The sequence below is a fragment of the Pseudophryne corroboree genome, chromosome 11, assembly GCF_028390025.1.
Source record: "Pseudophryne corroboree isolate aPseCor3 chromosome 11, aPseCor3.hap2, whole genome shotgun sequence".
In the NCBI taxonomy this organism is placed as follows: Eukaryota; Metazoa; Chordata; class Amphibia; order Anura; family Myobatrachidae; genus Pseudophryne; species Pseudophryne corroboree.
In genome coordinates, this window is record NC_086454.1 from 51,650,784 (window position 1) to 51,676,732 (window position 25,949).

The 25,949-nt window shown below is 47.9% G+C and overlaps 1 protein-coding gene across 6 annotated transcripts in view; it reads right to left on the reverse strand.

Moving 5' to 3' along the window:
* The window catches only part of DGKZ (diacylglycerol kinase zeta), a 268,679-nt gene that overhangs the window by 114,875 nt on the left and 127,855 nt on the right, over positions 1 to 25,949 (reverse strand). For 4 of the 6 annotated variants that reach the window (XM_063944285.1, XM_063944286.1, XM_063944283.1 and 1 more), the window contains 5 exons: positions 23,667 to 23,766; positions 21,929 to 22,024; positions 6,682 to 6,759; positions 6,021 to 6,077; positions 5,831 to 5,899 (listed from right to left, as the gene is read on the reverse strand). In XM_063944285.1, coding sequence (XP_063800355.1) covers positions 5,831 to 5,899; positions 6,021 to 6,077; positions 6,682 to 6,759; positions 21,929 to 22,024; positions 23,667 to 23,766 — 400 coding nt within the window. The remainder of the gene's footprint in view (positions 1 to 5,830; positions 5,900 to 6,020; positions 6,078 to 6,681; positions 6,760 to 21,928; positions 22,025 to 23,666; positions 23,767 to 25,949) is intronic. The other 2 variants (XM_063944284.1, XM_063944282.1) reach the window with 1 other exon arrangement.

The window sequence follows — 25,949 nt, forward strand, 5'->3', positions numbered from 1 at the left end:
GAAAGCGGATCCCCCAAAATTTTACAACAACCGGTTCCCTACCTGTTATATGGCAAATGGCCCTACAAAAAAAGCGGGGGTAGCGATACTCTTTTCCATGCATTGCTCGTTTACTCTTGAATCCCAAATACAGGACCCAGAGGGCAGATATCTCATATTAATAGGACAATTGGAAAACACATTGGTCACCTTAGTGTCATGCTATGCCCCTAATTCGGGGCAGCTTAGTTTCTGTAGGAGACTTTGTTCCCTGATACAGAAGCACAATAAGGGGGCAACCATGATACTGGGAGATTTCAATCTAGTAGTAGACCCCTTATTAGACAGATATAACCTTAATAGAGGCACCTTGAGGGGGAAGCGAAGTACACGTGACAGAGGGCCTAACCTCCGCCAGGTGTTGGGAGAGTTCGAGTTGTATGACGTATGGAGAACTAAGCACCCCACAGAGCGGGACTACTCCTTCTATTCACATGTTCACTCTACATACTCTAGGATAGACCTCGCCTTGACACATAAGGAGAATTTAATGAACATCCGGGAAATTAAAATCCTACCTATGACTTGGTCTGATCACTCCCCGGTAGAAGTGAAATGGGAGTTGGGGAAGGGTGGAACCCCTCCAGGGCCCTGGAGATTGGGAAGACTCTTTCTAAATAACCCTGACGCGCTTCTTACAACTCGCAAAGCCATACAATTGTACCTCGATACCAATAAATCAGAGGACACCTCGATCTTTAACAATTGGTGTTCCCTTAAAGCGGTTATTCGAGGCTCGGTCATTCAGACTGCAGCCAGACTTAAACGTTCACAACGGGCGGAACGCCTGCTTGCAGATACAGAGGCTACTAGACTGGAGGTATTACATAAAGCAGACCCATTAAACAAAGCCACTTATAAACTACTGTTAACAGCCCGGGAAAAAGTAAACTTATTTTCACTTAGAGAGGTACAGCGAAACATTGCTAGAATGAACCAGAGGTTCTATGTTCTCGGTAATAAAGCGGGACGCCTACTGGCTAGGAAACTGCAGAACAGACAAGCTAGAACTAGGATACATTATGTATGTTCTGCGACAGGTTCTAGGGTGTCTGACCCCTATGACATTGCAAACACCTTTGCAGAGTACTACTCCCAACTCTATAATTTAAGGTCCGATCCGAATACCCCTCAGCCCGGAGAGGTTGATATCCAGTTGTTCCTGAAGGAGATTTCCCTGCCTGAGTTAGATCCGGCGACCTGCCAGTCCCTGGGCTCTCCCTGGACTGCGGATGAGCTAGATGAGGCTATCACAGCGCTACCAAGGGATAAAGCCCCCGGTCCGGATGGCTTCCCCTCCAATTTTTATAAAGCATATAAAAATGAACTAGCCCCTCTACTACTGTCTGTTTTCAATGAGGCATCGGACGTGGGGGAGCTCCCCAGAGAAATGCTAGAGGCACAGATAGTTGCTATCCCAAAACCAGGCAAGCCCCCCTCAGCGGTGCAAAATTACCGTCCTATAGCTTTATTGAACACAGACATTAAGCTCTTCGCAAAGCTGGTAGCTAACCGCCTTTCCCCCTTGCTCCCCTCCCTTATAGCTCCTGATCAGGTGGGATTTGTCCCGGGAAGGCAGGCGCCGGACAATACTCGCAGGGTGTTCAACATATTAGAACACTGCGATCTGAATAAAAAGGCCCTTCTTATAATCTCACTCGACGCCGAAAAGGCATTTGACAGACTCCACTGGAGATATCGGAGAGCTGTTCTAAACAAATTCGGGCTGGCTGGAAAGTTCTTGGACTCCATCTTCGCCCTATATTCTGCCCCCTCTGCAAGGGTGTTTGTTAATGGATGCTTATCAAAGAATTTTAAAATTACTAACGGAACTAGACAGGGCTGCCCCATGTCACCTCTCATTTTTGCTTTAGCTATTGAACCGTTGGCTGAACTTATTAGATCTGATCCGAAGATAGCAGGCCCAGAGATAGGAGGTATGACTCACAAGATCAGCCTATTTGCAGACGACATTTTGTTATGTTTAACACACCCAGAAACTTCACTAACTGCACTCCACACGATTCTGGAGTGGTATTCCAAAATCTCATATTATAAATTGAATACAACTAAAACGGAAGCCCTCCCGCTCCACATACCACCACGAACTGTGACTCGACTTAAAGATCAATATAGATACGCTTGGCAGGTCAGATCCATTAAATATTTAGGAATTCACCTCTCACTAGATAGGGATATATATGAATGCAACTATTTACCCCTCTTCTCCGCCTTAGAACGCTTAACAAAGGAGTGGTCCCTCCATGAAATATCCTGGCTGGGTCGAATTAATGCGACCAAAATGATCTTACTCCCCAAGCTCCTGTATTTGTTCAGAGCTATACCACGCAGCTTCCCCAGGCCTCTCCTAGCTAGAGTTAATTCGATTTTCTCCCAGTACATTTGGAAGGGGTCTAGACCCCGCATTTCTAGACACGTTCTGGTACTGCCTAAGACGCTGGGGGGAGTGGCTTACCCCAATTTGGAAGCATATCACTCCGCTAGCCTACTTAGCCAGGCTCGAGATTGGTTCAATATACACAGCCCCAAACCATGGGTTGTGATAGAGCGATCCTTTTTGGGAATAACTGATTTGAGAGACCTATTTTTGGTGCCTTCTCAGGGTGTTCCTAAACAGTTGGGCCCAGGGGAATCGGTTAGATGCACTTTGAAAGCTTGGCATACGATAGCGGCGCTAGATCCTATGATCCTATGATTCAGCGGAATTGCAGACTAGAACTATTGCTAGTCTCATACCCAATCTTGGATTGGAGGCTTGGATCAAGGCTGGGGTTGAACACTTAGGGGACCTATATCTGGAGGGAGCTCTGGTGCCCTTCTCTAGGTTAGTAAGTCAAACAGGTATTCAGAGGCAAGACTTTTTTAAATACCTTCAGATAAGACACTGGTTGCAATCCTGCGGGAGGGAGGGGGTGGCTCCCACTCCTCTTCCGGCCTCTCTTCGCCTCAGACTGTCAACCCCAGGACATGGAGGTGGGATATCTAAATGGTATCACTACATAATTCTCCTTTCCAAACAAGGAAAGACTCCCTCGCAGTTAAAATGGGAAAGAGATCTCTCAGTTGACCTGCGGGAGGAGGAATGGGATTGTATCTTTTCAAAATGCTTTAAAATCTCGAAGTGTCTTCAACACTCTGAAATGTATTTTAAACTGTGTCAAAGGGCGTACTTCACTCCGCAGAGGCTTCATATTATGTGGCCATCGGTCTCCAGGATGTGCTGGAGGAACTGTGGCCAGGTGGGCAACATTTTACATATTTTTTGGGAATGCCCTGCTGTGGGGCCGCTGTGGACTGAAGTATTTGCCCTTCTCCGGGAGATATTGGGGAGGGAGATACCTAGGAACCCTATGTTTGCGTTATTCCATTATACATCACCTGACCTCTTACCATGTGATAGATATATTGCCGGCCACGTTCTTATTTCAACCAAGGCTGCAATAGGACAGCATTGGAAAACGGCAAATTTACCCACTATTCATTCCATAGTCGCTAGCACACAAACACTTTTTGTTTGAATCAGCTGGAGTGAACTCTTCAACCTCATCATCCTCTGTGTTGAGCTCTTGGTTGAAGTGGAAAGACTTCCGAGAGAAGAAAGGGATGTCTATGGTTGATACGTCCCCAGTAGACTTGACAAACCTGCATTCCCCACAATCTGAGGATAACTAAGTAATATTGTTATAATCTAGGCACACTTTATACTCAGATAAGCGATACCTGGTCTGCTGTATATGGACGTTCCCTCTAGAGGAACTTGACCCTTGTCTTTGTTAACCCTTATGTGTCTCTCTGTGTTGTCTTCCTTTATGTCCTATTCTCTCTTCTTTTCCTTTAAATGTTAGTCTGTATCTGTTTAAAGCCGGATCCAGGAGGACATGATTAAGACAAATACATAAACCGTTGTACTGATAAACTACCAAAATATATATGCTTGTTATTCATCTCAGTCAACCCCTGCGTGGATTCGACTCCTCATGTGCCGATGTATCTGGCTTGTTTGCTTGTATGTGTATTAAAAATAAAATAAAAAAAACTATTGTTTAAAAAAAAAATACGATCAGCCACCTTGACATGCGGGGGGACATGCGGCACAGGGCTAGTCCGCCCCGCATTTCTGGCCCTCCCTCCGCCACACAGGTACAAAAGCTTTGCACGGCCTCGGGCACGCCTACGTTGCCCGGACCACCCCCCAAAACGGCGGCCCAACGCCGCCGGTCTACCCCCTCCCACATAGCTAACGCCTTTGCCTGTCAATCAGACAGAGGCGATCGCTGGGTTGAGATGCTCATAGCATCTCTGGCATGCGCCGGCGCTCTGCTTTGCCTGCGCATACGCAGCTCAGACCTGATCGACCGCTGTCTGAAAACGCACATCAGCGATCAGGTCTGAATTAGGCCCAAAGCCCGGAAGGCTTCGCTGAAGCTGGGAAGGATTTGCTGGGTCCCCTTTACCGGCAAGTAAGCAGTACAGGCATAAACCGTGTTATGGCAGTTTGCTAAATACAGAACACATCATAACACCTTTAGAGGGTGCTAAAGGGGTTATGACTCATGCTTAAATGGAGCCCTAAATCAGGCCCTTCTACCGTATTCATATTGTTTAGCGCTCAGCATCTACGATGATCCAATGAGACCACACTAAGCAGATTTGACTCTAGATCAGCGTCACATCACCAGGGGTAATTCAGATCTGATTGCTGCTGTGCGTTTTCGCACAGTGGGCGATCAGATCTGAACTGCGCATGCATCAGAGTCGCACGCCAGCAACACACATCGGTGCCTAGCGACGGGATGGTGCGAAAAATCCCAACCCCTTAGGAGGTGCACAGTAGAATTATCAAATATTGTCTGCAGTACTAAACAGTAATTTGTGCAGCCAGACATCGCGGTGATGTCTCAGAACTGTATATCCACCTAATACTACTTTTCACCGGGTGAATGTTAAAAAGTTTTGTCCGGAAATGACCTTCCTATTTCCACCTGTAACCACCTAGGATTTGATCTCTGTCTGCTGTGTCCCCGCTCTACCTTTCCCCTGTCTGATTTTGCAAGGTTATTGTTTTACTGTTTCTATGTTTATACATTCCCATTATGATAATGAACCGAGCTCTTGATGTAATTTTAGTGCTGCTGTCTTTCCAAGTTATATGTCCTTCCAAAATTAAAATAAAATAAAATAAAAAACTTTTGTTCTAAAAGCAGCGTTGTATCAAGGTCAAGTGTAGCGCAATAAAGCACCACCCAATCAGCTCTTAACGGTCATTTTTATTTTTTTTATTTTTTTTAAACATAGCCGGTAAAATGGCAGCAGCCGACTGGATGGTACTTTGGGGTCTATCTACTAAGGTCTGAAGAGAGATAAAGTACCAGCCAATCAGCAGTTAACTGCCATGTCACAGGCTGTGTTTGAAAAATGACAGCAGCTGGCTGGTTAGCACTTTATCTCCGTCCACTTTATCTCTTTCAAAGGCTCAGTAAATAGACCCCTTTATCTCTCTCCAAGACTTGATACATCTCCCTCAAAATTAGTCTAACCATAAATTTTAGTTGCACTCTTTTGCCCTTTAGTAAGAGCAGTGATGGGTGACCTTTGGCACTCCAGCTGTTGTTGAACTACACATCCCAGCATGCCCTGCTACAGTTTTGCTATTTGGCCACGCTAGAACTGTAGCAGGGCATGCTGGGATGTGTAGTTCAACAACAGCTGGAGTGCCAAAGGTTCCCCATCACAGGCTTATAGCAAAGACATGTTTGGTGTAGTCTCTTACCTTCCCACATTGCCGGCATTTGCCGGCCTGGCGTCTCCGGTGGACCCAATGATGCCGAACAATGACTGGCTGCGAGAGATAAGAAAATGCGTACATAGTTATCTGAAGATGGACAACCCCCTAAATACCGTTCATGTTTGTTAAGGAAATGTGGAACAAAAAGAGAGAGATAAATAAGTACATTCCCTACCTCCCGTATGTTGCGGGAGCCGGACTCACGGAACGATGGTTTGCAGCGGAAATTTATCTGTAACGGAAGTACAAACTGGATAAGAGAGCAGGAAATGTTGAGAGAAAGAAAAAGGATAGGATTAGACAGGTAAAGAATATAGGTACACTAGACACAAAGTGAACGGTGTCTTAAATAATAAAAAGGTATGAGAACATTAAAGTAGGTCACATCAAAAAATAATGCTTTAATAATAATCTGGCCAAATACAACAAACAAACCCTAAAAATAGTATACATGTAAACAAAACAAAAAATCACATAAAATATATTCGGAAAAAAATAAATAAAGTAAATAAATAGTAAAACGACCATCTATGAGTATCGGCAACATCAGTGGTAATTAGATGCAGGTGTTAGATGTAGGTAACGAATACACATAAAACCAGAAAACATGCCCTGCACATAACATTTTTTTTTTTAAATTTGACTTCTTTAGCATTCTCATACGTTTACTATTTGACACACAGCGCCAAATTACCTTGGGTCTAGTGTATCCATATTGCTCGGAGGGGGTGTCCCACCTCCACCCGTGCACGGCTGCAGGCTGTCTTTTAATATATTATTTAGAAGCTATTATTTTTATATAAGCACCAGACATTTTCCCGTGTTGTGATGCTCACCTTCTCCAGCTGCTCGATGCACGGAGTGTGAACCACTATCTTGCATGCCGCGCACTTACGCCGGGACGCTGACTTCTGCTGTTGAGGACACCCAAAATTATTTTTTACAAATTATAACAGCATAAAAAAATAACAATAAATAAAATTACTGCTCTTGAACGAACGTGAAGAAGCCAATTGTTTTCAGCGAGCAGTGATTTTATACAAGCAGGAAAACAACAAAGATTACACAGTGTACCTGATACCACGCTCAGACGATCGGCTAATGACATTTCCGGCCTGAAGCAATGTGTACGAGAATGGATCCTTGGTTCACTAAGGACCTGTCACGTCACCGCGGCAGAAAGACAACAGCTGCACTTTAAAGCGTTACAGATTTAGGTTCCAATCTCAGCGCTAACGGTTGTCCCGCTCATTTGAGGCACAAGAACTCAGAGCCCAAGGGGGTTATTTACGAAGCCTAGCCGTGTCTAGTAAAAACATAGCCCGAACATGCTTGCACTATATCAGTAATTGTTAATAAATATGTAACAGCCGTTCCTTTTTCCAATAACTGGATATAAAGGCCCATACACACTTGCTGAGAAAATGAGCAACGTTGCTCATTTTACCCCCTTCCTGAGCGACGGCGCTCATTTTCTTGGTGAGTGTGTATGCCGCCAGCGACGATCGATGTGCAGCCCCGTGGGTCGGCAACGATCGTCGCTGTCGGCAGTGCATGCATGCTCTATTTGGACTGTCGTCCAGGAGCTGCACACATGGCCGACCGCCGGGTGATGTCACTGAGCGATATGAGCGGTCATATCGCTCAGTGTGTACGGGCGGCCGCCGACCCGAGAGGGGAAACGCTAGACAACATCGCTCATAGAGCAATGTCGTCTAGTGTGTATGGACCTTAAGAGGTTAAACATTTCAGGCTTATTTAATGATGCTACTATTCCAATTCAGCTCTTCATCATTCTAAGCTTAATTTGGAATTGGATTGGACAATGTTGTTTCATCTCCCAGGCAGACAAAGGATATGTGATATAATGGATGGAGAAAGCTTTTTTGCCTGCAGGGATAGATAAATACAATACTGTAGATTTCTGTGGCTCTGTACATCCAGTGTAAAACAAGAGCATCTTAACCCAGCACAGTCCCCTGCATCCCTTATGTTATAGAACCAGCTAGAACGGTCGCTGCAGAATATGTATGGCAGTGGTTCTCAAACTCGGTCCTCAGGACCCCACACAGGTAACATTTCCCAGGTCACCCTGCAGGTGCGCTGTGCATCACCAACTGTCACATTTCAAAAATCCACAGGTGACCTGGAAACATGAACCGTGTGGGGTCCTGAGGACTGAGCTCGAGAACCTGTGGTCTATGGTAATGCAATCTCTGTACAGAACAAGTTATAATGGCAAACTAAGAGTATTATAATAAATGCACCCTCAGCATGTCATTCAGTACCTGTATGCACTATCGGCATGGTATGTTAACCCGGTAGTCGGGATACCGGCGGTTACACAACCAAACTTCTGACAATTCAGACACTAGACTGGGTAAGTATTCTACCGCCCCATCCTAACCCTACGGAGGGGGTGGATATGGCTAACACCCCCCACCCCCAGGGCCTAACGTCACATTATCCTTTGATTCATGACCTCAAATATGGAAATGAATAGACTTTTTTTTTTTTTTTTATTTAATCTGGTATAGTAAAGGTTTATTGTTCCCTCATTCTACAGTACTACTGTAACTGGCATTTAACTTTTATTATGACCACTGGCAATTCTGCCCATTTACAGGTATATGAAACATGGGTGATGTGATGTGTGGGTGCACAGAACACCGATGAATGACGTAGAGCAGCATGAACAATTTTCCAGCACACCTCTATGCGAGGAGAGATCTGTGAAGCTGTTAATCACAAGGTGCCAGAGAAAAGGGTCAGAACATTGCCATCTGCATTAATGGAATACCGCCCTTACAGAGCTTTATCAAATAAGATTCATACATTATGTGTTTCTCTATCACGCTGCAGTGAATGTGGAATTTCAGATCTGGTAGGTTTAAACAAAAGTTTTCAGAAGCGTAATTAATTGTACACAAATAGATACAAGAATAAAATAAGAATTTACTCACCGGTAATTCTATTTCTCGTAGTCCGTAGTGGATGCTGGGAACTCCGTAAGGACCATGGGGAATAGCGGCTCCGCAGGAGACTGGGCACAACTAAGAAAGATTTAGGACTACCTGGTGTGCACTGGCTCCTCCCTCTATGCCCCTCCTCCAGACCTCAGTTAGGATACTGTGCCCGGAAGAGCTGACACAATAAGGAAGGATTTTGAATCCCGGGTAAGACTCATACCAGCCACACCAATCACACCATATAACTCGTGATACTATACCCAGTTAACAGTATGAAAAATAACTGAGCCTCTCAACAGATGGCTCAACAATAACCCTTTAGTTAGGCAATAACTATAAACAAGTATTGCAGACAATCCGCACTTGGGATGGGCGCCCAGCATCCACTACGGACTACGAGAAATAGAATTACCGGTGAGTAAATTCTTATTTTCTCTGACGTCCTAGTGGATGCTGGGAACTCCGTAAGGACCATGGGGATTATACCAAAGCTCCCAAACGGGCGGGAGAGTGCGGATGACTCTGCAGCACCGAATGAGCAAAAGCAAGGTCCTCCTCAGCCAGGGTATCAAACTTGTAGAACTTGGCAAACGTGTTTGAACCCAACCAAGTAGCAGCTCGGCAAAGTTGTAAAGCCGAGACCCCTCGGGCAGCCGCCCAAGAAGAGCCCACTTTCCTCGTGGAATGGGCTGTTACAGATTTAGGATGCGGCAGTCCAGCCGCAGAATGTGCAAGTTGAATCGTACTACAGATCCAGCGAGCAATAGACTGCTTTGAAGCAGGAGCACCCAGTTTGTTGGGCGCATACAGGATAAATAGCGAGTCAGTTTTCCTGACTCCAGCCGTCCTGGAAACATAGATTTTCAGGGCCCTGACTACGTCCAGCAACTTGGAATCCTCCAGGTCCTTAGTAGCCGCAGGCACCACAATAAGTTGGTTCAAATGAAAAGCAGATACCACCTTAGGAAGAAATTGGGGACGAGTCCTCAATTCTGCCCTATCCATATGGAAAATCAGATAAGGGCTTTTACATGACAAAGCCGCCAATTCTGACACACGCCTGGCAGAAGCCAAGGCCAACAGCATGACCACTTTCCGTGTGAGATATTTTAGTTCCACGGTTTTAAGTGGCTCAAACCAATGTGACTTAAGGAAATCCAACACCACGTTGAGATCCCAAGGTGCCACTGGAGGCACAAAAGGGGGCTGAATATGCAGCACTCCTTTAACAAACGTCTGAACTTCAGGCAGTGAAGCCAGTTCTTTTTGGAAGAAAATCGACAGAGCCAAAATCTGGACCTTAATGGAACCTAATTTGAGGCCCATAGTCACCCCTGACTGTAGGAAGTGCAGAAATCGACCCAGCTGAAATTCCTCCGTTGGGGCCCTTCTGGCATCACACCACGCAACATATTTTCGAAATATGCGGTGATAATGGTTTGCTGGCACCTCCTTCCTAGCTTTAATCAGCGTAGGGATGACTTCCTCCGGAATGCCCTTTTCCTTCAGGATCCGGCGTTCAACCGCCATGCCGTCAAACGCAGTCGCGGTAAGTCTTGGAACAGACAGGGTCCCTGCTGCAGCAGGTCCTGTCTGAGCGGTAGAGGCCATGGGTCCTCTGAGATCATTTCTTGAAGTTCTGGGTACCAAGCTCTTCTTGGCCAATCCGGAACCACAAGTATAGTTCTTACTCCTCTCCTTCTTATTAATCTCAGTACCTTGGGTATGAGAGGCAGAAGAGGGAACACATAAACCGACTGGTACACCCACGGTGTCACTAGAGCGTCCACAGCTATCGCCTGAGGGTCCCTTGACCTGGCGCAATATCTTTTTAGCTTTTTGTTAAGGCGGGACGCCATCATGTCCACCTGTGGCCTTTCCCAACGGTGTACAATCATTTGGAAGACTTCTGGATGAAGTCCCCACTCTCCCGGGTGGAGGTCGTGCCTGCTGAGGAAGTCTGCTTCCCAGTTGTCCACTCCCGGAATGAACACTGCTGACAGTGCGAACACATGATTTTCCGCCCATCGGAGAATCCTTGTGGCTTCTGCCATCGCCATCCTGCCCTGACGATTTACATGGGCGACCGCCGTGATGTTGTCTGACTGTATCAGCACCGGCTGGTGTTGAAGCAGGGGTCTTGCCTGACTTAGGGCATTGTAAATGGCCCTTAGTTCCAGAATATTTATGTGTAGGGAAGTCTCCTGACTTGTCCATAGTCCTTGGAAGTTTCTTCCCTGTGTGACTGCCCCCCAACCTCGAAGGCTGGCATCCATGGTCACCAGGATCCAGTCCTGTATGCCGAATCTGCGGCCCTCTAGAAGATGAGCACTCTGCAGCCACCACAGTAGCGACACCCTGGCCCTTGGACACAGGGTTATCAGCCGATGCATCTGAAGATGCGACCCGGACCACTTGTCCAACAGATCCCACTGAAAGATCCTTGCATGGAACCTTCCGAATGGAATTGCTTCGTAAGAAGCCACCATCTTTCCCAGGACTCGCGTGCAGTGGTGCACCGACACCTGTTTTGGTTTTAGGAGGTCTCTGACTAGAGACGATAACTCCTTGGCCTTCTCCGGGAGAAACACTTTTTTCTGTTCTGTGTCCAGAACCATCCCCAGGAACAGTAGACGCGTTGTAGGAACCAGCTGCGACTTTATAATATTCAGGTTCCAGCCGTGCTGTTGTAGCACTTCCCGAGCTAGTGCTACTCCGATCAACAACTGTTCCCTGGACCTCGCCTTTATTAGGAGATCGTCCAAGTACGGGATAATTAAAACTCCCTTTTTCCGAAGGAGTATCATCATTTCGGCCATTACCTTGGTAAATACCCTCGGTGACGTGGACAGACCAAACGGCAACGTCTGGAATTGGTAATGACAGTCCTGTACCACAAATCTGAGGTACTTCTGGTGGGGAGGGTAAATGGGGACATGCAGGTAAGCATCCTTGATGTCCAGTGACACCATGTAATCCCCCTCGTCCAGGCTTGCAATCACCGCTCTGAGCGATTCCATCTTGAACTTGAACCTTCTTATAGAAGTGTTCAAAGATTTTAAATTTAAAATGGGTCTCACCGAACCGTCCGGTTTCGGTACCACAAACATTGTGGAATAGTAACCCCGTCCTTGTTGAAGGAAGGGCACCTTGATTATCACCTGCTGAGAATACAGCTTGTGAATCGCCTCCAGCACTGCCTCCCTGTCCGGGGGAGCTGTCGGCAAGGCAGATTTGAGGAAACGGCGAGGGGGAGACTTCTCGAATTCCAGCTTGTACCCCTGAGATACTACCTGTAGAATCCAGGGATCCACCCGTGAACGAGCCCACTGGTTGCTGAAGTTCTTGAGATGGGCCCCCACCGTACCTGGCTCCGCCTGTGGAGCCCCAGCGTCATGCGGTGGACTTAGAGGAAGCGGGGGAGGACTTTTGTTCCTGGGAACTGGCTGTATGTTGCAGCTTTTTCCCTCTACCTCTGCCTCTGGGCAGAAAGGACGCGCCTCTAACCCGCTTGCCTTTCTGGGGCCGAAAGGACTGTACCTGATAATACGGTGCTTTCTTTGGCTGTGAGGGAACATGGGGTAAAAATGCTGACTTCCCAGCTGTTGCTGTGGAAACGAGGTCCGAGAGACCATCCCCGAACAACTCCTCACCCTTGTAAGGCAAAACTTCCATGTGCCTTTTAGAATCTGCATCTCCTGTCCACTGCCGAGTCCACAATCCTCTCCTGGCAGAAATGGACATTGCGTTTATTTTAGATGCCAGCCGGCAAATATCCCTCTGTGCATCTCTCATGTATAAGACAGCGTCTTTAATATGCTCTACGGTTAGCAATATAGTGTCTCTGTCTAGGGTATCAATGTTTTCCGACAGGGAATCTGACCACGCAGCTGCAGCACTGCACATCCATGCTGAAGCAATAGCCGGTCTCAGTATAATTCCTGAGTGTGTATATACAGACTTCAGGATAGCCTCCTGCTTCCTATCAGCAGGTTCCTTTAGGGCGGCCGTGTCCGGAGACGGTAGTGCCACCTTCTTTGACAGGCGTGTGAGCGCTTTATCCACCCTAGGGGATGTCTCCCAACGTGACCTATCCTCTGGCGGGAAAGGGTACGCCATTAGTAACTTTTTAGAAATTACCAGTTTCTTATCGGGGGAAGCCCACGCTTCTTCACATACTTCATTTAATTCATCAGAAGGGGGAAAAACCACTGGTAGTTTTTTCTCCCCAAACATAATACCCTTTTTTGTGGTACCTGGGGTAATATCAGAAATGTGCAACACATTCTTCATTGCCGCAATCATGTAACGGGTGGCTCTATTGGAATGTACACTAGTCTCATCATCGTCGACACTGGAGTCAGTATCCGTGTCGACATCTGTGTCTGCCATCTGAGGTAGCGGGCGTTTTAGAGCCCCTGATGGCTTTTGAGACGCCTGGGCAGGCACGAGCTGAGAAGCCGGCTGTCCCACATCTGCTATGTCGTCAAACCTTTTATGTAAGGAGTTGACACTGTCACGTAATCCCTTCCACATGTCCATCCATTCAGGTGTCGACCCCGCAGGGGGTGACATCACATTTATCGGCCCCTGCTCCGCCTCCACATAAGCCTCCTCATCAAACATGTCGACACAGCCGTACCGACACACCGCACACACACAGGGAATGTCCTGAACGAGGATAGGACCCCACAAAGTCCTTTGGGGAGACAGAGAGAGAGAGAGTATGCCAGCACACACCAGAGCGCTATATAATGCAGGGATACACACCACACAAGTGATTTTTCCCTATAGCAGCTATATATATATTATATGCGCCTAAATTTAGTGCCCACCCTCTCTTTTTTACCCTATGTAGTCTGGAAACTGCAGGGGAGAGCCTTGGGAGCGTCCTTCCAGCGGAGCTGTGAGGGAAAATGGCGCCAGTGTGCTGAGGGAGATAGCCCCGCCCCTTTTCCGGCTGACTTCTCCCGCTTTTTAAATGTATATTTGGCAGGGGTATTTTACACATATATAGTCTTTATGACTATATTATGTGGTATTTGCCAGCAAGGTACTCTTATTGCAGCCCAGGGCACCCCCCCCCAGCGCCCTGCACCCATCAGTGACCGGAGTGTGTGGTGTGCATGGGGAGCAATGGCGCACAGCTGCAGTGCTGTGCGCTACCTTGATGAAGACCGAAGTCTTCTGCCGCCGATTTCCAGGAACGTCTTCTTGCTTCTGGCTCTGTAAGGGGGACGGCGGCGCGGCTCCGGGACCGGACGACCGAGGCTGGGCCTGTGTTCGATCCCTCTGGAGCTAATGGTGTCCAGTAGCCTAGAAGCCCAAGCTAGCTGCAAGCAGGTAGGTTCGCTTCTCTCCCTTTAGTCCCACGTAGCAGATCTCACTGAAAATAAAAAACCTAAAATATACTTTCTTTTCTAGGAGCTCAGGAGAGCACCTAGTGCAGGCCTGGCCAACCTGTGGCTCTCCAGATGTAGTGAAACTACACATCCCAGCATGCCCTGCCACAGTTTTAGCATTCCCTAATAGCAAAACTGTGGCAAGGCATGATGGGACTTGTAGTTTCACAACAGCTGGAGAGCCACAGGTTGGCCAGGCCTGACCTAGTGTGCATCCAGCTCGGCCGGGCAGAAAATTCTAACTGAGGTCTGGAGGAGGGGCATAGAGGGAGGAGCCAGTGCACACCAGGTAGTCCTAAATCTTTCTTAGTTGTGCCCAGTCTCCCGCGGAGCCGCTATTCCCCATGGTCCTTACGGAGTTCCCAGCATCCACTAGGACGTCAGAGAAAAGTGGTTACAATAAACACAAAAGCATCAAAATAAACACACATTCAGTGTTACCAGTAGAAGTACCACAATCAAAGCTTGTGCAAACGGTAGTCTGTATAGATTATCGTTACCATGGGATTTATTTATTTATTTGAACAGGAGACCAGATGGGAGAAGAGCGGTTACAGGTCTCACCAATCCGCTAACAAAGCAGGTGGCTCATCAGGTACAGGAGCATAGTCGTGGCCCCCCCCAAGCACAGTCCCATTCTATCCCCCAAGTATATAGTACAGTCTTATTTGCTACCCCCCCCTATACAGTCCAGTCCCGCCCTCTCCCCCCCAAGTATACAGCACAGTGCCATTCTCTCCCCCCAGAATACAGCACAGAGCCATTCTCTCCCACCCAAATACACAGCAAAGTCCCATTCTCACCCCCTAGAATACAGCACAGTCCCATTCTCTCCCCCCAGAATACAACACAACACATTGCCATTCTCTCCCCCCCCCCCCCCCCCAAGCATAGTCCCATTCTCTCCCCTTAAAATACAGCCCAGTAGCATTCTCTCCCCCCAGCAATCATCATAGTCCCATCCCACACCCAGTATACAGCACAGTCCCATTCTCTCCCCCTAGTCCACAGCAGTCTCATTATTACCCCTTAGCAAACAGCATAGCACCCCTCCACAAAAAAAAAACCAAAATATACAGTAGCATTCTTTCCCCCCAGTATACAACACAGTCCCATTCTCTCCCTCCAGTATACAGCGCAGTCCCATTCTCTCCCTCCAGTATACAGCGCAGTCCCATTCTCTCCCTCCAGTATACAGCGCAGTCCCATTCTCTCCCTCCAGTATACAGCGCAGTCCCATTCTCTCCCTCCAGTATACAGCAGTCCCATTTTGTCCCCCCAGTATTATTATCATCATCCTTTATTTATATGGTGCCACAAGGGTTCTGCAGCGCCCAATTACAGAGTACAGTGACTTACAGTTGAAGACAATATAGGACAAGTACAGGGTAACTAAGCATAACTACACTAGTAAATGACAGAGATAAGTTCCAAGGTGGCCACAAAACTGTGGGATTTGGGCAGTTGAGGATTATTAACATAAGAAAAGGATAAGCACATGAGGGAAAAGGGCCCTACTTGTGAGAGCTTACATTCTAAATGAGAGGGGCAGACAGACAGGGGTAGACCGAGCATGAGGTTAGGATGAGATTTGGCTGGGTTTGGTAAAGAAGTGTGTCTTAAGAGCCCGTTTGAAGTTCTGTAGAGAGGTGGAGAGTCTGAGGGGGAGAGGTAGAGAGTTCCAGAGAAAGGGAGCAGCACGTGAAAAATCTTGGAGATAGGATTGGGAGGAAGTAGTCAGAAGACAGGAGAGTCGGCGTGCATTAGCAGAGCGAAGAGGACGGGTGGGAGAGTAAAGGGAGATAAGGTCAGAGATGTAAATGGGAGAGGGGTGGGTGAGTGCTTTGTAAGTGAGTGCGAGAAGTTTGAATTGGATTCTGAAAGGGAAGGGAAGCCAGTGAAGGGCTTGTAGGAGAGGGGAGGTGGATGTAGTGCGTTTGGTGAGGAAGATGAGCCGGGCTGCAGCATTGAGGATAGATTGGAGTGGAGAGAGGTAATTGTCAAGGAGGCCAGTTAGGAGGAGATTACAGTAATCCAGTCTGGAAATAATCAATGAGTGAATAATGGTCTTGGTGGCATCCTGGGTGAGAAAAGGTCTGATCCTGGAAATGTTTTTGAGATGGAAATGGCAGGTTTGTGAGAGGTGCTGAATGTGTGGTTTGAAGGGGAGGGAGGAGTCAAGGATTATGCCAAGACAGCATACTTGGGGGCTAGAGGAGATATAGTCGTGCCATCAATGGATAATGAGATTGTGGGAGGTGAGGTTGTGCGGGAGGGTGGGAAGATGATCAGCTCAGTCTTAGACAAGTTGAGTTTAAGAAAGCGCTGGGACATCCAGGAAGAGATAGCAGAAAGACAGTTGGAGCTACGAGTGAGGAGAGCCATGGAGAGATCAGGGGAGGAAAGGTAGATTTGAGTGTCATCAGCATAGAGGTGATATTGGAAGTTAAAAGAACTAATGAGTTCACTTAAAGAAGACGTATAGAGAGAGAGAAAAGGAGAGGACCAAGAACAGAGCCTTGGGGGACACCAACAGTTAGTGGAAGTGGGGGGGAGGTGGAGCCATAAGAGGAGACAGAGAAGGAACGATCAGAGAGGTAGGTGGACAGCCAGGAGAGGGTAGTATCATGCCGACCAAGATAGTGAAGGATTTGCAGAAGGAGAAGGTGGTCCAGTGTCAAAAGCAGCAGAGAGGTCAAGAAGAATAAGCAGAGAGAGTAGTGGCCCTTAGATTTGGCTGCATGGAGGTCATTGCAGACTTTTGTGAGGGCAGTTTCAGTGGAGTGGAGAGAACGGAAGCCAGACTGGAATGGGTCAAGCAGTGAGAGAGAGGAAAGAAAGGCAGTGAGGTGATTATAGACAATATGCTCAAGAAGTTTGGAGGCAAAAGGGAGGAGAGAGATGGGTTGATAGTTGGAGAGAGTGTTAGGATCAAGGGTAGGTTTTTTAAGAATAGGGGAGACGAGCATGCTTGAAGGCAGAGGGGACAGTGCCTGATGAGAGGGAGAGATTGAGAAGGTGGGCAAGATGGGAACAGGCAGAAGGAGAGAGGTAGCGGAGGAGGTGGGAGGGGATATGGTCAAGTGGCGAGGTTGGGGCGGAATGGATGAGGGCCATGACTTCCTCACCAGACACATGGGAGAAAGATGTCAGAGTTGGTAAGAGGGAAGGGGAGGGGTGGCAAGGGATAGGTGGTGGCTGGTTGTTGGTCTGGTGGGATGTGATGTCCTGACGTATGGAGTCAATCTTGGATGTGAAATACGTGGCAAAGTCAAGTGCAGACAATGAGGAAGGGAGAAGAGGTGGTGGGTAGAGGAGGGAGTTAACAGTGGCAAAGAGGCGCCAGGGGTTGGAAGACTGGGTAGAGATGAGAATTTTGAAGTACGACTGTTTAGCGAGGGAAAGGGCACCACTGAAGGATGAGAGCATGAATTATGAAATGGAGGAAGTCTGCTTTAGAGCGTGATTTCCTCCAGTGTCGCTCAGCAGTACGTGAGCATTTTTGAAGATACAGGTTGAGTATCCCTTATCCAAAATGCTTGGGACCAGAGGTATTTTGGATATCGGATTTTTCCGTATTTTGGAATAATTGCATACCATAATGAGATATCATGGCAATGGGACCTAAATCCAAGCACAGAATGCATTTATGTTTAATTTACACCTTATACACACAGCCTGAAGGTAATTTTAGCCAACATTTTTTATAACTTTGTGCATTAAACAAAGTGTGTCTACATTCACACAATTCATTTATGTTTCATATACACCTTATATACACAGTCTGAAGGTCATTTAATACAATATTTGTAATAACTGTGTGTATTAAACAAAGTTTGTGTACATTGAGCCATCAGAAAACAAAAGTTTCACTATCTCACTCTCGCTCAAAAAAGTCCGTATTTCGGAATATTCCGTATATCGGATATTTGGATATGGGATACTCAACCTGTATCTGGTGCATTTGGCGTGCCAGGGTTGAGGTGTTGATCTGCGAGGGTGAATAGTGGTTGGCGGAGCAACAGAGTCAAGGGCAGAAGTAAGAGATGCATTGTATAGGGATGTGGCTTGTTCAGGGCATGTGAGAGAGAGAAGAGGCAAGAGAAGCGAGTCAAACAGGGAGGCTAGGGATGAGGTGTCAATAGCCTCAATGTTACGCTTAGGGATGGTAGCCTTACGAGGGAGAGATGGGGAAGCAGAGATAAGTTGAAAGAGAGCAGGTGGTGGTCAGAGAGGGGAAAAGGGGAATTGGAGAAATCAGAAATATTGCAGCGGTGAGTGAAAACCAGATCCAGTGAGCTCCCGTTCACATGGGAGGGTGAGGTGGTCCACTGGGAGAGACCAAGTGAAGAGGTGAGGTTAAGGCGTTTAGAGGCAGGTGATTTTGTGGGGTTATCGATAGGGATGTTGAAATCACCTAGAATAATGGAGGGAAATGTCAGAAGAGAGGAAATGAGGAAGCAAAGTTGTCGAGGAATTTAGAGGAAATGCCAGGTGGACGGTAAATGACAGCAACTCGAAGATTAGTAGGTTGGTAGAGGCGTATCGCATGGACCTCAAATGTCTCTCCCCACAGTATACAGTACAGTCTCATTCGCTAGTCCCTAGTATACAGTACAGTCCCACTCTATTCCTCCAGTATACAGCACAGACCCATTCTCCCCACCGAGTATACAGCACAGTCCCATTCTCTCTCCCCAGTACACAGCACAGTCCCATGCTCTCCTCCCAGTACAATCCTCACCCCCAGTATACAGCACAGTCTCATTCTCTCCCCCCAGAACACAGCAGAGTCCCATTCTCTCCCCCCCCCCCCCCCCCAGAATACAGCACAGTGCCATTCTGTCCCCCCAAAGTACACATCAAAGTCCCTTTCTCACCCCCTAGAATACAGCACGGTCCCATTTTCTCCCCCCAGGATATAGAACAGTCCCATTCTCTCACCCCAGGATATAGAACAGTCCCATTCTCTCACCCCAGAATACAGCACAGTCCCATCCCCCCCCCTCCCAAGCACAGTCTTACCATTACCTCTCAGCAATCATAGCCCCCCCCCCTCCCCGAATATATAGCACAGTCCTATTCTCTCCCCACAACATACAGCAGCACAGTCCCGTTCTCTCCCCACAGTATACAGCACAGTCCCATACCCCCCTCCCCCCACATACAGTACAGTCCCATTCTCTCCCTCCAGTATACAGCAGTCCCATTCTTTCCTTCCAGTATACAGCACAGTCCCATTCTCTCCTTGCCCCATTCTATAGCACAGTCCCATTTTCACCCCTTAGAAAACAGCCCAGTAGCATTCTCTCCCCCCAGCGATCATCATAGTCCCATCCCACACCCAGTCTACAGCGGTCCCATTCGCTGCCCCATCTACAGCCAAGTCCAATTCAATCCCTCAATTCCACAGCAGTCTCATTATTACCTCTTAACAAACATCATAGCCCCCCCCCAGCCGAATATACAGTATAGTGCAGTCCTACCTTCTCCCCAGTATACAGCACAGTCCCATTCTCTCCCCCCGGTATAATACAGCACAGTCCCATTCTCTCCCCCATGATACTCTCCCCCCAGTCTACAGCACGATCCCATTCCCCCCCCCCCCGTATACAGCACTGTCCCATTCCCCTCCCTCCCCCGTATACAGCACAGACCCATTTTCTCCCCCAGTATACAGCACAGTGCAGTTCTCTCCCCCAGTATACAGTACATTCCCATTCTCTCCCCCAGTATACAGCACAGTCCCATTCTCTCCCCCATTATACAGCGGTCATATGCTCTCCCTCCAGTATATAGCACAGTCCCATTCTCTCCCTCCAGTATACAGCACAGTCCCATTCTCTCCCTCCAGTATACAGCACAGTCCCATTCTCTCCCTCCAGTATACAGCACAGTCCCATTCTCTCCCTCCAGTATACAGCACTCTCCCATTCTCTACCTCCAGTATACAGCACAGTCCCATTCTCACCCTCCAGTATACAGCACAGTCCCATTCTCTCCCCACAGTATACAGCACAGTCCCATTCTCTCCACACAGTATACAGCACAGTCCCATTCTCTCCCTCCAGTATACAGCAGTCTCATTCTCTCCCCCTAGTATACATCACATCCTCATTCTCTCGCCACAGAAAACATCAGTCACCCCCAGTATACAGCTCAGTCCCATTCTCTCTCCAAATATACAGCAGAGTCCCATTCTTTCCCAACAGTATACAGCACAGTCCCATTCTTCTGCCCCCACCAGTATACAGCACAGTCTCATTCTCCCCCCCCCCCAGTTTATAACAGAGTCGCATTCTCTCCCCCACAGTATACAGTCCCATTCTCTCCCCCCAGTATACAGCACAGTCCCATCCTCTCCCTCCAGTATACAGCACAGTCCCATTCTCACCCCCCCCCCCAGTATACAGCACAGTCCCATTATCAACCCCCCCCCAGTATACAGCACTGTCCCATCCCCCCCCCAGTATACAGCACAAACCATTTTCTCCCCCAATATACAGCACAGTGCCGTTCTCTCCCCCAGTATACAGCACAGTCCCATTCTCTCCCCCATTATACAGCAGTCATATGCTCTCCCTCCAGTATATAGCACAGTCCCATTCTCTCCCTCCAGTATACAGCACAGTCCCATTCTCTCCCTCCAGTATACAGCACAGTCCCATTCTCTCCCTCCAGTATACAGCACAGTCCCATTCTCTCCCTCCAGTATACAGCACGGTCCCATTCTCTCCCTCCAGTATACAGCACTCTCCCATTCTCTACCTCCAGTATACAGCGCTCTCCCATTCTCTACCTCCAGTATACAGCACAAACCCATTCTCTACCTCCAGTATACAGCACAAACCCATTCTCTCCCCACAGTATACAGCACAGTCCCATTCTCTCCACACAGTATACAGCACAGTCCCATTCTCTCCACACAGTATACAGCACAGTCCCATTCTCTCCACACAGTATACAGCACAGTCCCATTCTCTCCACACAGTATACAGCACAGTCCCATTCTCTCCTTGCCAAAATATACAGCACAGGAGCACCTGTGTGACAGTCCCATTCTCTCCTTGCCAAAATATACAGCACAGGAGCACCTGTGTGACAGTACCTCTTAAGTGGTGTCAGGTCCATCTGATCTAATCCCTGCATATGCCCCAATTGCTTGGCTATACAGGCATTTTAGTAAATGTGACAGCTGATGTACCACAAAGTGCATCCACAATCCTGCATATGGGCCAACACACTACCATTTTCCCAAGAACAATCAATGTGGGAGCACGCATGCGATCTCAATCAGATTCTGCATGTAGCCCCATAAATCTTACTTACCAAATGGCAAATAATAGGGAATAATTATATTTGCCACAAAACACATAACTAAAAAAACGCACTAATATTTCCAGAATAAAAAAAATAAAAAAACTTTTCTATCTGTACATAACAGCGCTCCTATGATAAATACAAATCAAACTCAATATCCCATTTTATAAATGTATGTCTTATTAAACTTTCCAATAGAACAGTCGCTAGACATTTGCAATAGTCATATAGTCATGTTACTCGTGTGCGATCATCCCTGGGAACATTCCTATATGAATTTACGTTGCCGGGTGACGGGAAAGCAAATACCTTTGAAGTTACAACAAAATGCTGATTGGAGACTACAGACTTCAGTCTGTTGAAGGAGACGCAATCAAGCTTAAAAGACGTACCTGTATCTTAGCTGTGCAGTTCTGCTCTCCCACGTAACAAAAATCTCCGGATACATTTGTCTCAAACCAGAGGTGATCACCGTACACAGCCGCCTCCTTTCAATAGAAGGAAGATAAAATTAGCGCTAGTACAAGATATGAGCCTAAAAGGGCCTGGGGATAAACCGTACGGTAACATTAGAACAGCATACTTAGGCCCCCATTTATTAAGCCTTGTAGAGTGATATATTGCACGGAGATATAGTCTCATCCAATCAGCTTCTAACTTTCATGTTACAGGCGGTGTTTGAAAAATGACAGGAGCTGATTGGTTGATACTTTCTCGCAGTGCTATTTATCACTCTCTATAGCTTGATAAATCTGGGCCTTGAAATTTTTTTTTTTTACTAATCTATTTTATATTACGAGAGTGGTTCAATATGTAATGAAATAAGTCCTCTCATGTGTGTAGTGTTCCCTAATTCTGTCCCACCAGGCCAGGGCAGTTAGACCACTGCTACCACTCACGGCCATTAGACTGTGCCTCAAGTAGGTCATACGGCCCAACATATGGTCCCAACATCCGGTGTAAGATGGCGGAGCTGGCGGAAACATGGTCACACATTGAGGTGCGTAGTGTGATCAGATTTCTGCGTCTGAAGGACACATCAGCAGCTGAGATTTATCGACGACCTGTCGAGGTGTACGGTGATAACGTCATGCCATGGATACAGGTTTGGTGCACTGCCAGTGGTGGATATGCTTGGCCGGCCAGATCACCGCTCAACTTGAACGTCTGTCCTGCAGATATCAAAGTGCACCAAACCCAGACCTGTTTCCGTGACATGACATTATCACCGTCCACTTTTACAAGTTAGCAATGAATTTCAGCTGCTGATGTGCCGACCACACTACGCACGTCAATGTGGGACTATATTTCCGCCAGCCCCGCCATCTTACACCTGATGCTGGGACAGAATGACTGATATGAGGCCCAGTCTAATGGTCGTGAGGTGAAGCAGTGGTCTACATGCTCTGGCCTGGTGGGAAAGAAGAATGGAATAGAGAACTTTACACACGCGAGAGGTCTTATCTTACTTACTGAACCACTCTCGCAGTTGTCTACAGAACCAATCTCGTTTCTGATTACACCACCAACCACACATCCTTCACTAAATTTCTCTCATTTTTGCTGATCATACCCCGCAATGACTGAGACAAGTGGTACTAGGTACAAGTCGCACTAGGTAGGAGAAGTTGTACTAGTTAGGCCACAAATAAGGAAACCGGACAAGTGGGATAAGATCTATGCCACATACACATGGTGCCAGAGCCAGATTAGGGGGGTGCCCAGGTTGTCAGTACCCCAGGCACCCCTGACTTAAGGGGCCCCCCAGTCAGAGCTCTGCACCGCTCTGTCAAAATTGTTCAGGTTGCCTCCTGTCTTGGGTGCCCTGGGCCCCCCGAGGGCTTAATCTGGCCCTGCATGGTGCGATATAACTACCGATATGGACTATATAGTCCATATAGGTAGAAAACAGTGCATATCGCACAGTATGTATACACCTTGTGATGCCAATGCGCAGTCCCACAGGGTCGGGATCGCAAGGAAAGGTAGACTGTGCAGACAGGCCAATATTGACTATATCGGAGGTCCTTGCATCCGGCCAGATCGCATGGTCAATATCGGCCGTAGCCTGCATCGCACCGCGTGTATGCTGCTTTAAGATACGATTTGTTGCTTCAGGCGAATACTTACACTCCAGTCCACGGTACTGCGCACTTGTGCGTCACACTCGCTGTGCAGGACACTGGGTGAGGAGGTCAGGTGCTGGGCTCCAGATTTGGCAATGGCTTTTCTGTAAGATACGAGAATGGGTCTGAGATTGTACGAGTGCTTGCTACATCACGGCTGCCTCATACAGTCTATATACATGAAATATTACCAAAGACACTTTCATTTAGCAGTGGTGGAAGCCAATCTGTAGGTGAAATCCACAGGCATGACAATGTAGCGTATGAATCCAGCTAAGTATCACTGACATTACGAGCAAAGGTTTTATTACCGTCGGTTCACCGCATAAATGGCTGCCACCACAGCGAGAGGAGCAGTTCAAAGATTGGGAAGGGGGGTTATACCGTGTGTTGCAAATTGGCTCCGTATTTCTTAGTTGTTAGAATACTTTTCATTGCACAAATCATTTGGTAGTTTTAAAGGGATGCATTAAAAATGCCGAAGATCGGCATCCCTTCTGGCGGTATATCATACTACACCCGTTTTAATAGTCCCAATCAAGTCCCATTTATGTTGATCTTCTACGTTGAGCCGCCTCATACGTTAAGATAGCAAATAATGGCAAGGGCGGATCTATGGGGGTAATTCAGACTTGATCGTAGCTGTGCTAAATTCAGGACATCTATGATCACTTTCACAGACATGCGGGGGGACGCCCAGTACAGGGCGAGGCCGCCCCGCATGTCTGGCTCTGCCCCCCCCCCTGCACAGGTACAAAAGCATTGCACGGCGGCGATGCTTTCGTACCTGAAGAGTAGCTCCCTACAAGCGCAGCTCCTGCGCTCTGGCAAGTAGCTACCCGTCACGCTCCGGGTCGCAGCAACTGCGTGTGCTGTCACGCAGCTGCCGCGGCCCGCCCCTGTACGGTCCGGGCACGCCTCGGCCCGCCCCCTGTATGGTCCGGGCACGCCTCGGCCTGCCCCCTGTATGGTCCGGGCACGCCTCGGCCTGCCCCCTGTATGGTCCGGGCACGCCTCGGCCCGCCCCCTGTATGGTCCGGGCACGCCTCGGCCCGCCCCCTGTATGGTCCGGGCACGCCTCGGCCTGCCCCCTGTATGGTCCGGGCACGCCTCGGCCTGCCCCCTGTATGGTCCGGGCACGCCTCGGCCTGCCCCCTGTATGGTCCGGGCACGCCGCCGGCCCACTCCTTCCCGCCCAGCGAACGCCTCTGCCTGTCAATCAGGCAGAGGCGATCGCTGGGCTGAGATGCCGATCGCATCTCTGGCATGCACCGGCGCATTGCGGCGCCTGCGCAGTTCAGACCTGATCGCCCGCTGTGCGGAAACGCACAGCAGCAAATCAGGTCTTAAGTAGCCCCAATGTGTTGCATGTACAGATGTAGCCATGCTCCTCATACTGCAACGCAGAATGTTGCATCATGGCATGCTGCATGGTGTGCCAGCTGTGAATAGTCGCAGCCCAGCATGCCTTGCAGCAAGCCATGTTGCAGCATGGTGCATCGCAGCAAAGATGAGCATGGCTACATCTGTATGTGAGCCTTTCCTCATTAATATCTGTCCAGGACATTTTTTGTGAACGTACGTAGCCAGCAGAAACACAGTCTGTAAACCAGGAAAATAATTTTAGGGGTGGAGCTACGAAAAAAGGGGATGTGTAATGTGTTCTCCTATTGGTCAGCACATTTAGTAAAGTGATGCAGAATCTTTCACCCTTACGGATGGAGCCTCGCTCATCTAGGCTTCTCTGCTGCACCTAGGTGCACCAATGCTTATTAGCATAAGCCTTTCATCTATTGTTCTCAGATGCAATACAATACAGAGAGAACAATACAGCAGGGGATTAAGTACGACTGCCCTGGCTCAATTAATCCTATTAAAGGGAAAGATGAGGAGGGCTCCATCTGTATATAAAACTACACAGAAGTATGTGATCACCACAATGCATGTATAACATGTTGTTATTAGCGGGTTATAGAGGATGAGGATGTTACTTTTAGCGCCTCCGATCTGGTTCTCTCTGTAGTGGAAAGGGCAGTGCAGAGCAAAGGCAGGCCATTAGAGATGTCTGAGGAGATTGTGGCGGGAATTTGGACACCATATATTCCTACTCTCCTAGACTCCCAGGAAATCAGGCCAGCTCCAAAAAGATATACAGTAGGTGTTCTGGGGATTGAAATACATCATGATTTGGAGGGGAATAGTGTCATTGTGCGCTCTGGTGCACAGTATTGTGCAGTGGAAATGACACATCTCGCTGCACCACAACCTCCCTGTTTGCCTGTGCAAC